The 13795-nt window shown below is 41.1% G+C and overlaps 1 protein-coding gene across 1 annotated transcript; it reads right to left on the bottom strand.

Moving 5' to 3' along the window:
* Window positions 1-205: 205 nt before the first annotated feature.
* On the bottom strand, window positions 206-13511 carry faxcb (failed axon connections homolog, metaxin like GST domain containing b). The gene is made up of 6 exons (XM_054621751.1): window positions 12946-13511; window positions 8878-9013; window positions 7150-7346; window positions 3518-3735; window positions 1743-1859; window positions 206-1207 (listed from the first exon to the last, which is right to left on the bottom strand). Exons 1-6 carry the CDS (start codon window positions 13203-13205, stop codon window positions 885-887), a joined length of 1251 nt encoding a protein of 416 aa, XP_054477726.1. The 5' UTR covers window positions 13206-13511; the 3' UTR covers window positions 206-884.
* Between the last annotated feature and the right edge of the window lie 284 nt (window positions 13512-13795).

Here is a 13795-nt window from a genome sequence, read left to right as displayed (position 1 = left end):
GTGGTCAAATATACAAATTGCAGCACTTTACCAGAACAAAAAGATGTTAAAATCATTGACGGAAAGCACCAACTTACCCATTAACAAAGTGCAAGAAAATAACAACTAATAAGAGAGAAGTAAGGATAATAAGTGGTAAATGAAATGAGCAAAAATCTGCCCCTCTTTCCCTCTGACTTCTCTTTCATAGGACTACGAGTGCATTTATGGACGTGGTCTTATGGAGACATACATCATGTAGTAGCATAAAGGAAATGACACGAGGATCAATCTAGACTAGAAAATGAACTGGCACCCAGTGTCATCGGTGTTTCCTCTCCAGCACACGAATGGTTAACAGCCGAGACGCAGCAGCTGTTCCTTTCAGCCACATGATCGATCTCCACCTGTTCCAACGGGGTTTGTGTGTTAAGACACGTGGCGGAGTGGTGATTAGTTGCATCTTTTCATAGCAAGTGAAGTGCCACCTGCCGCTTCTGCACCACTATTCCGTCGTCGCCGCACTTTCCACGAGATGTTTCCTTTGCGTTAACCTTTCACACCGGCTTCTGCATCTTAGGACGAGACAAATAAGGCAAATAGAAACTGCCACAGGGACAGTTCTGATGTCACAGGAGGGGGGCAGACCACACAGTAGAATGTGTATTAAGAGGTTCAGTTTGTATGCTCTGCATATTAATACCCAGTCTGTCCATCAGGAAGGTATATCGTTGTGGGTATTGGAGATGGAGGAGCTGGAATAGTTTTCTTCAGCTGTGTGAGAGCTGCTCTATGGCAACCCGTTCAGACTGCCAGATTTTTCCAGCTAACCGACACAGTTCTCCTCTCGTGTCAGTCTCAACGTGTCAGTCTCAACCTGTCAGCCGGTCACGACCGCTCTCAGGTCAAACCTCCAGGTCGGGAATGGGCTCCTCTTTGAGCTGAATGTCATTGTCGGATCCCGTGCCCACGTCCGAGTCAAAGAGCGAGTGGTCAGATTTGGGGGAGTGCGTGTTCGTGTGTCCGGCTGAGTGGCCGCTGGCGTCGCTGTCCTCCAGAGTGTCGGTCCGGGAGAAGAGGCCAAAGTCCTGCAGGCCCGTAGGGGAGACGCTTCCGCCGCTGCTCTCGCTGTCTCCGTCATAATAAAGATCATCCACCTCCACGAACCACTCGGGCCAGAACTTCCTCCGCATCCGCTCGCAGAACATGCCCAGGTTGATCAGCTCTCCTGGAAAGAAATCACAGCAGGTTTCACATGCATACACTTCTACAGATACAGTTTCAAACCAGCAGAAGGTACCGCTGGTGCTAACTGACATCATGAGTCTGATACAAAGGAAGACAATACATCTGGGATACTTTATGTTTTGTGTTTTCTACTCATTATGAGCCCTTTCATCAGAAATGATGCATCAAAACAACAACAGAGAACCTTCATTTGTGACATTACAAGCTCTGATCAGAGACTCAATTGTGCCCTACTCTGTGCAAGATGTGAAAGCAACAATCAAAGCCTGTGTCAGCAGCACTGCATTGCAGTAAAATATCACTGCCATCTAGTGGCTGGAACAAACAAATACATGTGTGACAAACCAGCAAGAAAAACAACATTGTAAACTATTATATATACTGAAAGCATGCCGATAACAAAGCTCAAACTAAAGCATCAGTATCTACAGTAAATATGCAATGCTTTAATTCATTTAGTTGAATTCATTATCTGATTATCTGTTCTACTCTGAGTACTTCACAGATCCACTTACCTTTGATGAGTTGCTCTGGTCGTGTCCCAGGCAGAGTCCACATAGCTTGGGCTAGATGCCCAAACACTGTAGCATCTAATGTCGACATTTTAGAGCCCATAAAGTACTTCTTGTCTCCTACGGGACAGAGAATATATAGCAATTTGAAGTTCTGAAGCAAAGACATTTTTCCGTTTTTAAAAATTGTTATAAATTAATGAAACAGAGTGAGAATAAACAAGCTAATGGTGGTTAATTAGCAATAAAACCTTTAACTAAACGCATCCATTACCTTTAGTCAATTATTTTTACTGTATATCCATTACTATTAGTTGGCAATGAATGATTCTTCTTTGGTTGATGCAATTTGGTGTTTGTTTAAGTCTGTTTTCTGTGAATTTATTTTATTATTATTTTTAACTTTTTGCTGTTTAGTTTTTAAAGTCTTTCTTTTGTGTTTTTATGTGGTGCTGGTGTGAAACTTTTACTCTGCCATCTTGGCCAGGACCCCCTTGTAAATGAGATACAAAATCTCAACGGGATAATCCTGGATAAGAGAAGGGTAAATAATAACAAGACAAAAAATAGTTAACTATTTCAACTGTTTATCCTGTACTTTTACACTTCAAATGTAATATTATTAACACACTTAAAATCAACTTCTTTCGTCTTAAAGCTGGCAGACCTGCACTTCTGGCAGTAACAACAGATTTTAGAGTCACACTTTTGGTGCTCGAGCGTGGAAAACAACAACAGAGGAGCTGAGTGTACTGATGATGCTTTCACTCTAGGAATATCCGTTTTCCGTTTTACAACAAGTGGTCGTTCGTTGAAATGGCACAAACAGATCGATGCAAATCACTTTTCTTTCCACTCTTTGCTTCCATCTGAAGACTGATATTGTTTCCCTGTGGCTGACGTCCAGAACTTTCCCATCTCTTCGATACCTCACTAAGTACAAACACGGAGGAGAAATGACAGATATGTTTTGTTTTGACATGTTCGAATGAATCTTTGGTATTTTCTCTGCAAGGAAATAATATACGTTTACACGCTGCTTAACTCTGGGACAGATACTTATTGATATTATAAAACATGCCTTTTTTAATCCAAGGATATATCACTGTTCACATGTATTCTGAAATAGAGTGTCAGCTCCATGAGTCATTATTACTACTGCTTCATCAGGCCCCATTAGCCTGCCAGAGCTATCCAACTACTTTTTGGCCATTATCGCCTCGTTGTGCTGTAACAAATGAGCTTGATACAAATGTACTGCCATCAACATGACAATACTTCCTATGCCTAATTTAATCTTTAAACTGTCACTGGTAATTATTTATGATTTCCTGCAAAACATAACTGCCTAATTTCTTCCTTTCCACCAACTAATTTTCTGAATACATTTAAGACTATTCCACTTCTTTTAGAAACAGAACTATTCCTACTTATGGCATACTATAAGATGCATACTATAATAATAATATAGTATATAATAATATTATTTTAACCCAAATAAAAAAAAATCTGATAACAGTTGTATCAGATTATATAACAGAGTTTGGATAATCCCTGCTCATACATTTGATGAGGTAAATACATTTTGATGGCAAAGGTTTGGAGGAATTAAGAATGCTTATACACACACACACACACACACACACACACACACACACACACACACACACACACACACACACACACACACACACACACACACACACACACACACACACACACACACACACACACACACACACACACACACACACACACACACACAGCCCTTGTCCTACCCAACAGTGTGGCCAGCGTCCTCATGTCCTTCTCCATCAGCGTGTAGACCTCCTCCTTAGAGAAGCGTCCGATGCCGTGGCCGTACATCTCCCTGCGCACCATGCTGCCGTTCAGGTGGCTCAGCAGCCACTTCAGTGTGTCGCTCAGGGGCCCGCTCATCGCCAGGAGCTTCTGAGTTTCCTCCACGTTGTCCACCCACTGACAGTAGGCTATCGTCCTGAAAGAGAACGCACAGCAGACAAGAGGGTGTTAACGTCATGTGATTTTTGTGTCAGAGCACGAATGGGTCTGTCATTTTCCGTTTTGTAACGGAAAACAAAACAACTTTTACACATCAGCAGGGCAGTAAAAGTTCAGTCTATTTCCAGACTGACAAAGAGTTATCACACTCAGCATACACACAATCTCACAGGTATCAGGATCATACCGCTGAGAAAAGTGACTACTTACAAAGATGCTACACCCTCTTATAGTCTCACCAATCATCTGGATGTTACAGCGTGAACCAGTTTTTGGCGACATGTCGGAAAACGGGAATCCCACTGGTGTGAACTATTGTCCAAAAGTTAACCTTGTTAATATTTATTTTAGCAACATAAAGCAATTCTTAAAAGCAGCACACAATTCCTAATCAGCAAGGCCAGTTCTAAATACAAAAGTAAGTGTGAGATCGACAGGAATCGAACATGCAGCGTGTATGGTAGTGACGACAATAAGACTTTGAGGTTCAGCTGCTGTGTTCTGCTACCATCAAAGCTTTATGGCTATTGATCAATAAAAGTGCACCACCACTTCCGTCCAACTGCCCATTTATCAGCTATGCTGCAAGAACACAATATATTCAAACCGTCAGACTGCTGTTGTGTGTACATAAGAAAAACACAAGAGTCTTTTGCTGTCTCTCCTTTAGTAAATAGGTTAGAGGCAAAAAGGTGATTACAGATTTGGATAAAAAAAATTGAAAAAACACTTTTTTGCTGCATTGTTGAGTCATTGAAATTCCCTCTTGCTTGCGTTCAAATATTTTTTCCAAAAGGAATCCTGGGCAGCTACACGAGCCATCCTGATAGCAGTAAACGGACGGATCATGTGTATGTGTGCAAACAAGCCTATCTAACATCTGCTTCTACTTATCTACATCTCCTATTTTGTGACTACAGCTTCAATAAAGTAGAGCCAATAAGAAACAGTTGTTCTACCTGCATTGATCCCGTTAATACACATAATGAAAAGAGTAACTGTCTCTGATATTTGGTACAGTGAATGTGGAATCTGCTCTGTTGATATTTATCCAGCCAAGCTGCTTAAACACTAACAAGATTGAGCTGCTTTATCCTTACACACTTGCACTTTCTCACACCAGCTCAGTGGAAATACAGACCGAGCTTTTCTCACAGTTCATCTGAAAGCCTGGAAGCCTCATGTCATAATTCTCTGGTGGTGGTTACCCCCTAAGCTGTGATACGACAGTAAAGGAGCCTCCATCTCAAGCCTGCAGTCTTCTGGATCACTCTAGATGACTAGTCGCTCAATGGAAATTGAATTAAAGCATCTGACCCACATAACATCTGGGAGTGGTGACTGTCCAGAGCCCATACATTACTTCCTGTAACAGTATCTGTTGTCCCAAGAGGATAAACAGTCCTTTGTTTCAAGATTTGGAAAAAACTTTGCTTAGCAGATTCAATTATTAAAACAAGATTTAGCCAGTCAGTTTCAGTGGGGTCAGACAGGGGATGCAAGAAGGCAGTCATCTTATTTGTCCTTGTTGCACCTTTCAATTGCAGTCAGTAGGATTTTATGAGTACTAGTTAAATTGGTTCCTACTGGACAATTTATAAAATGTATAAACTCATCAGCAGAGAATGGCACCTTGGCCTTTTTAGAATTAAAATGCTATTTAGGTTTAAAAAAACTATTATACCAACCAATTGTGTTTTTATAGAATTTCACAAAAATGTTCGAGAAAAAAAAAGTTGTATTTAGATTTAAAATTGATTTTATTGATTACTTTAGCCACTGGGGCAGTGGAATTTACTGTAAAAAATCTGACATAAGATCATGTGTAAGACACACTTCTAGCAGAAACATGGCCAAAATTTAATTCATTTGGAGTCTTGATTGTGTCCACCTGATAAATGCAAGTCCATTATTTACTGCCATTTTATATAACAGCTGCCTGCTGCTTCTAGACACAGAGTTGATGTGAGAGCAGAATTTACAGCTCGTAAAACCAATAAAGGGAGCTTTAAGAGGCTAAACTGGGAAAAGGTCACTCCAAGTGATCCATAGCCATTACACAAAGTAATTTGATCAATTGTTTTTACGAGAATGATTTATGAGATTATTGGAAATATTAAGATATTTTTTGTCTTTCTTGACTATTATCTCCAAAAACTAACAATTCAATGTAATGCTAGAACAGCAATGGTAGATAAAGCATAAGGCACAGTCACCACAGTTTCCTGTTATCTTATTGTCATAGCAACATCAACCAGAAGGACTTGTGGGAAACAGTGTGTGTATGACTTCACCATCAGTTGCTGCTGCTGGCCAGCAGCTCTGTAGCTCTTCAATGAGCAACTCAGGCGCCACATTGCCCTTCCCTGACATAAATAATTCAATCAATAGGTCTATATGTGGGTCTAAACATGGCACAGGGTGCGTGGAGGAGCAGAGAAAAGACAGCAAGGAGGAGACGCAGGGAGGGATGATGTCGGTTACATGCATTACCTCTATAGCTTTGGAGGAGTGTTATGGTATTCCCTTTTTACAGCACACGAAAGGTGCAATCTCCTATATTTCGCCCAATTACAACATCTCCTAACACATTGAACGGTGTTACACATAACACATCCTCATTTACTCTCTTTCTTTACAGATGAAAATGCTTTAACGGTCTGAAGGTGACAACTAAGATCCACAGGTTCAGTTCAAAATGTGTCCTGACAATATTAAATGTAGAATAGGGCACATCACCCTGGACCACACAGTGAGTGTGTCTGTGTGTGTCTGTGTGTGTCTGTGTGTGTCTGTGTCTGTGGGGGGGGAATGAAAGATGGATAGCGCTTTTAGGTAATGGAAAACACTCTGTGGAGGGCGTAAAAGGAGTGGTAAATGATTTCCTAGCAGCGGCATGTTTCTCATCCAGAGGTACTGTGATGACTCACCACAGCAAAGGATGGCAGATAACACAATGCTGATGCTGAGGATGGAGTCAGCCTGGCCTGGAAGGCTGCATGAATAAAGCTCAATAGATCTTATTTTAGCTGTAAAAATGATTTACTCTTTTTCATTGAGATCTGTGTGGGCGGTTCCTGATACTGTTTAACATAACTTTTAGGTGTTAAAATATGTATTTAAATATGAATTTCTAAAAAATAAATGTACTATATTCAAGTCAGCAAATGAATCAATTTAGCCCTCAAGCACAACATTTACATTGAGTTACAGATAAGTCACTGTACTCTGCTTTTAAAATCAGCTAAACGGTATTTATAATTTCATTTTTCCATTCGATTCACTGGAGGCCAAAACAAGTTTTTAAGCAAATAAAATTATAGTTTCTAGCAGGTTTCCAAATACACAGCTGTAATCAACACGACATTCTCTCTACGTATGATCTCCCTACCAGTACAGGTGTTCCTCGACCATTTTGGTGATAGCTCGGGACACGGCTCTCTCGTGCGGGGTGAGGTTGTAGTTGAGGTTGGCACCCAGCTTCTCCTCCAGGAAGTCCACGATGAACTCTGACCCCGACGCCTGCTCGTGGTTGTACTCGATCCAGGGCATCTTACCCTGCGGCGACAGCTTTCCATCAAAGTAGTTCTGCAGAGAGAAACAGCCTCATATAAGAATATGTCGAATTCTACATACATGTCCTGGGCGTGTTATTGTAGACTGACATGCAAAGACATTTTTTTTTTCCTGTTGCTGACTTTTAATATGGTGTATTTCAGTTTAGAACTCATGGGTCACTCAACCGATCTTACACAATAAGTCCAGTTTATTGGTCATGAGGAATACAACTCAACCTGTACAGACAGCAGACATGTTATCTTGCCATCAAGATTATCTTGGCTTGTACTTGAACACTGCACATTTTTAACAGGAAGCCTGGAAGTGTGTTTACAGAGCAAGAAGGATTACATTACATTACATTACAGTCATTTAGCAGACGCTTTTATCCAAAGCGACTTACAATCAGTAGTATATTACATATCATTCACCCATTCACACACTGATGACAGGCTACCATGCAAGGCACCACCATCAGACTCTAACTAACATTCATGCAACATCCAGTCCACACCGATGGCAAGCCTTCGGGAGCAACTTGAGGTTAAGTGTCTTGCCCAAGGACACATCGACTGCCGAAGCCGGGTATCGAACCACCGACCCTCTGATTGGAGAACTACCTTGCTCTCCACTACGCAATGAAGCCGCCCCCAAGGATCTAATATGACATCGAGTTGCATTGTGGGAATTGTAGGATTGTTTCTGAAGTTTATCTCATACTAAAACCTTAAAGCTAGGAGAGCTTGGCCTTTGCTGCACAGCTTTAGAACATTCTCTCTCAAGTCAACCAACTTTGTGGATATACAATATGCAATAACTGAATTCCTTTAACAAGATGGGAAAGCAGAACAGTAAAAAAACTTTGGCTACACAGTGTATTTTTGTTTTTATTAACTTTTTTTTTCAAATTTAGCTTACTCTAGTGAATTACTGGTTAATAAATCTGTTCACGCCCCTTAAACATATTCAGATAAAACCATCTGAGGAAAAAAAAAAATCACTTTTGTGTATAAAAGGCTTCTTTTCAAGGGGTCAAAAGCCAAGTAGTTTAGTAACCAATCGGTCCACTTAATGTTTAAATATGTGTCTCTAAAAGAAGAAGGCAAGCAATTATCATCTTTCTAGGTATTAATGAAGGAAGATCAAAAAGTGGAGATGATGCTTCAATCACATTACTTAAACAGACATGAATTGGAATGAAGGAAATTATGCAATAAGCCTACTTGTAATGAATTAAAAGCATGATAACTTTCTTATTGGATATGCATTTTGGTACGACACAATGAAATATCTACTGGCACACAGAAAGACATATGTTTTACTTTTTTGGCATGTTGAAAGAACTGGTTAGTTAGCATGAGAAGCCATGGCTGAAGAGGCAACATTACAAACTGAGACAGCAACGCAAGCTTCACCAACAGAATTAAAAGGCGTAGAGGCTGTTTGATTAGCCGGAGATCTCTGGGAGGTAAAGTCCAGAAACACCACAGCAAAGAGCTCCTAAGAGCCGTCTTCATAGCTTCAAGTGTTATAAACTGTGAGACATTCTGCTGAGCATCACCTGGTAGGGCAGGTCCACCATGCGCAGGTACGTCTCTATCTTGAGGCAGAAGGGTGAGAGGCTGGGCACGCCGTTCTTTGGCCTGGAGAACTGATGGAGGATGATGGCATCTTTAGAGTCCAGCTCCTGCTCCTTCCTACACAGATAAAGAACACAATATCTTTAGTAAGCCAACAGTAATGTTTGGACTAATCTACGTATTAGTGTACGCTGTGAGATCAGTTAGACATGCCTATTGTATAAGATAAGTGAATATAATTTACGGTTATTTGTTAATGTCTTTTAACATATACTGGTACATCTAAATTTAAAATCCATGGTGTCAAACCAAACATGTATTTATTTTCTAAATAAAAAGACCTTAATGTGACAATAATATTTGCTTTGGAGTAATGTTTGATTGACAATAAGCAGAATGCAAAATCACTTCCCTCCAAAGCTTCGTGTTTGATGCTGTGATGGGATCTTCCCACTCTGTTTTTTAGAAATAAAGCACAGCAAATGGCTGATTCTTCAGGGAGGAACATAAGCTTTGATATCTTTGACCCTGCTGACTATAAGTAGACACCAGCAGGAACAAAAGTATTTAGAGCATTGATACAAACTTCACAGACAGTAATGGTTTCCTTTGATTTAAATGTTAAATTGTCACAAGTCTGGCTGAGAGCGACCGGTGTTACTACCTGTTTTCTAGGTCAGCCAGTGCTGTGAGATGAATACCAAAACAGAACTTAGCGTCTGCACAGGGAGCGGGACTTGCTGTTCAGTTTCAGGCTCTAATAAACCTTTCTGGGAGGAAAGGGTCACATCTGTAGTTTATTATAGCACGGTGACACAGCAGCAAGTCCCTGGGTCCCCGACCTGTCAACCACCCACCAACACACATTTTTATTTTCAGAGACAGCGGCGGCTTCACTTCATTAACTTTCAAGCAGTATCTTTGTGCAGACCTACATTTTGTTGTCCTGGTTGAACTCCATGAAGAAAGAAATCCATTCTGTAATGCTCGATTCAACCACAGGTTGTTTCTATGTTTTCAATCAATATTGCAACTTTATCCCTCCTCTTGTCATGTAAATGAGTTCCCATATTTACTTGTCTAGGTTTAGTTAAGGTGACCAATATGACCCATAGAAAACAAAGGTATTATATTGACTGTTTTATTGGTAGGTTGTCCTTTGAAAATGAGAAAAGAGCTGATTATATGTGCACAATACTGTTAATGCTGTATCACTATCACCACTGAGCTGGATGGCATTAGATGCTTCTTTTTTCAAATTAAAATTATTGACGGACTGAGTCATCGCACTGCTCCGGTTTTAAGCAAACACACTGCAGGACATTTCCCATCCCTCATGCCTGCTGAAAACAATTATACAATTATAAACTATTCTACTGATGCTCTTTGTCTGGCTGTGTTCCCTTAACTGCTGCTGATCTATTGTCCATGTAGCAATTGTGCCAATATGCTGATCTCAAATGTGTCTGTCCATTTCCTGTTAATTGCATTTACCATTTGTTTGCTGGGATAACCATCGAGAGGGATATAAAATAGGGCATACCCGAAACAAATAGACTACATTGTTTTCCTGACCACAACATGGGAACTTTATTTATGTATTTATGACCAGTTCCATGACCTGCTTTGTATACTACTTAAGCGTCTAACCATAATCAAGGAGAAACCCAGTTTTATTTCTAACATGTCAAACTTATGGTTCGCTATTTCTCACCAGATGTAATTTATGCAGCAAACATTAGCATCATCACTGGCCAAAGTTCCTCAAGTCTGAATAATGTAATATAACTGTGTCAGTTGTACTCCACATTTATATTTAACAAAATTGAATAATAATATGAATAGTAGAATCCGTTGCCAGTTTAAAACATATCTCATAACTTTAATATATATATATTATATAAATATATCCCGGGGTCCTACTACCAGGGGAAGAAGCCCCCATGAGGGATCTTGCCTCACACCTAATTTTGATTTATATACAAACTTTATTTCCAAATTTGCAACTTGCTCTTACTTTAACAGTAACACTAATGCTACAGAACACACACATTACCATGGATGCTTACAGGGCAGAATTCAAGTTAGCTAGCTAGTTCCTCAGCAAGCCTATAGTGCTATAACATTATTATTGGAACAGGAAGTAAGCTAGTTAGCTACTAATATATTTCTTATCATTGGTCAGCTATTATATTATTGTGTTAGATGATGGTTTACAGCATTGATGACAAATGCCGGGGCTTCTTATCCCATATTAGTGCCTGTTCAACCAATCCATTTATATCCCCCTCAGTGATATAAATGGATAGGATCATAGAAATGCCTCTCTGTATAACACAATTCAATCCACCAACATGCTAAAGCCTCTAAAATTACTATAAAGTAAAAAAAAAAAAAAAACCCTCTTTGGGCTGTAACATGATAAGGTAACATCTGATTCAATTCCTTGTTGAGCTGTGCAAAAGGGCTCAGCGTAAAGATGAAAACGAGGGTAAATCCTTTAAAACACAAACTGACTGCACCTTTAACCCTAACGTTGTGTTATACTCTTCATACTTTGTATGAAAATGTACTGTATATGCCTTTGTTTGTGAATAACTTTTTGGCAAATATATATTCACACATAACCCATGGCAATGGCTTCAACACTTCTACATTCATGTTTGTGATGATTTTGGTAGATGTAGCTTTTGGTGCTGTTGAATTGTATCACATTATGGCCTACTGACGGTTGTTCATGACATTTTGTCCACCCAATGTTTAGGCTTAGGCTAAGGCTAAGCTAAATAACAGGAACACCTCTATGTATAATTCAATACAGTTCAACAGCGGCACAAACTGCAGAATCAAAACCTCTTTAAAAAAAACGGTTTTAATAACCTTCATGAAGGGAAGATTAACTGCAGGACTGTTATGCTGCACTCGTTTGAGCTAGGTGTTCCCTAATAAATGGGAGAAGTATTACTGTATGTAAAATCTATGAACTGTATAATTGTGCATATTGTGTGTCGCTGTCCATTGTCATGTTATGCTGAAACCCCGATCCAAGTCTCTAAAGTCGCTGTCCACAGTCACACGGTGCTGAAACCATTCCAGATCTCATCTTTGTACACTCTGCTATCATGCCTGGTCTGTCCTTGTGTGTTTATTTAAATGTCCTACTTGAAGAGCCACTTAACGAGCTCTCCGAACATAAAAAGGGGGGGGGGGGGGGAGATAACATCTGACTGTGGCAGAGCTCGCGCCAGTGCCAACAACACATCACATGGCAGAAACAGACGATGCCGGCGGGCTGCGGGTCCGGCCTCAGTAGTCCGCACGTGATTTCCATGCAGCAGCGTTTTCTGCACGAAATACACGGTTACACAGATTATGACGGGGGGGGGGGGGGGGGGGGGTGAGAGTGAAAGCGGACACTACCGGGCCACTGTTACAGGATGTACTTACTCCCTGGCACTGGCCTGGCCAAAAATAATCCCCCCCCCCATTGACAGGCACTAACAATAGCCCCGAGATAATCACTGTTCTATCGCAGGGGCTGATCACATCTGATCCATCCGCCATCATTACTAATCTAATGCAGGTGTGTTCGTTCTGAATGTCTCCAGGCAGCAGAGTTCATTAGAGGTCGGTCTGACTCCGCAGCGCCCAAGGAGCGCTTCGTTTATAAACGCTCAGGTGCCGACGGAGCTGGCACGGGGAGCGGGCACGTGACTCAGTTTATTATTTATTATATAGATATATTTCATTTTTTATTTGTATCTCTCTCCATCTAGCGTCGCGTCCTTGGAAAGGAGGAAAACAGGGGCTGAAACCTCAGCAACCACCGCGAGATCTGCACAGAATTGACATCCTACGGAGGCACTCCCGTCTCCATTCATGTTTTTAATCACGCCCCATGCCAATGATACGGATAGGTCACTGACTGCAGGTGGGATTAACAGACCTGCACGGCTCTGAGGATTAAATAAAACATAATTGATGGTGATGATGATGATGATGATGATGATGATGATGAAGAAGCGACGAGGCATGCTTTGGGTTCTTACCTGATGGCGAGCAGTTCATGCAGTAGGTAGGCTGCAGCAGCCAGCAGGGCCCCCCCAGTGATGTACAGGGTCTTCTTCCACCAGGAGTCCGACCCCAGAGCCGACATGATGCCCCCGCAGTCCTGCAAGGGGACGGCGATGATATAGCCATACAGAGACTGCTGCTGCTCGGAGCCGCACAGCCCGAGGGGCAGGCTGTGATTCCGCCCGAGTTCAACCACACACGGCTGGGAAGAGGCAAAGCCGGCAGCCCAGTACATCCTCCCTCCCCACCCTCGGTTACAGCCACCCCGTTTCCTCCCTGCTGAGGTCCCCGTTAGGCTTCATCTAAACGCCCGGTGGGTTGTCTACGGCATGGCGGCGGCGGCGGCGACGCGTGGCTAATATTTCTCCAGAAAAACCAGAAGGTGTAAACATCTCGGCTCGCCCTCCCCAGGATGATGCTCTGCGACCAGTCCGCTTTCCTTTGCAGGGTTTAGAAAGTATTGTCAAGCTAATCAGAAACACTACAGCTTGACTTCCGGTCACATATTTCAAAACAGGATTTCACTGCTGGGGCTGTGTTATTTTGATGACTTGTACCATAATAATAATACTTACTATTAGTATAATCATCATCATCATTATCATCATTATAATCATAATTACATTTCACACATTCAATTACATTTACTGTAAACTAAATTTTGATGGTTTAATTAATTTGAACATTCACCTTTACAGTTACTTTAATCTTTTCTAGAGTTATCAAGACAATTATTCTAATACTCAATTAAATAGAAGATCATTTTCCAGATTAGTTTTGTCTATAAAATGGCAGATGTCAGCAGTTCAACACCCAGAGATATTC

The sequence above is a fragment of the Anoplopoma fimbria genome, chromosome 20 (genome assembly GCF_027596085.1).
Source record: "Anoplopoma fimbria isolate UVic2021 breed Golden Eagle Sablefish chromosome 20, Afim_UVic_2022, whole genome shotgun sequence".
In the NCBI taxonomy this organism is placed as follows: domain Eukaryota; kingdom Metazoa; phylum Chordata; class Actinopteri; order Perciformes; family Anoplopomatidae; genus Anoplopoma; species Anoplopoma fimbria.
This window is presented reverse-complemented; position numbering and strand designations above follow the sequence as displayed.

Bases quoted from the DNA above. Each gene is read 5' to 3' on its own strand.
- faxcb (XM_054621751.1), bottom strand. From the start codon at position 13,205: ATGTACTGGGCTGCCGGCTTTGCCTCTTCCCAGCCGTGTGTGGTTGAA. The intron at 3,736-7,149 runs GTAGGGAGATCA...GTTCTCTTTCAG, and splicing joins GTCGAGGAACACCTGTACTG to GACGATAGCCTACTGTCAGT. The intron at 1,860-3,517 runs GTAGGACAAGGG...TCTGTCCCGTAG, and splicing joins GACGCTGGCCACACTGTTGG to GAGACAAGAAGTACTTTATG.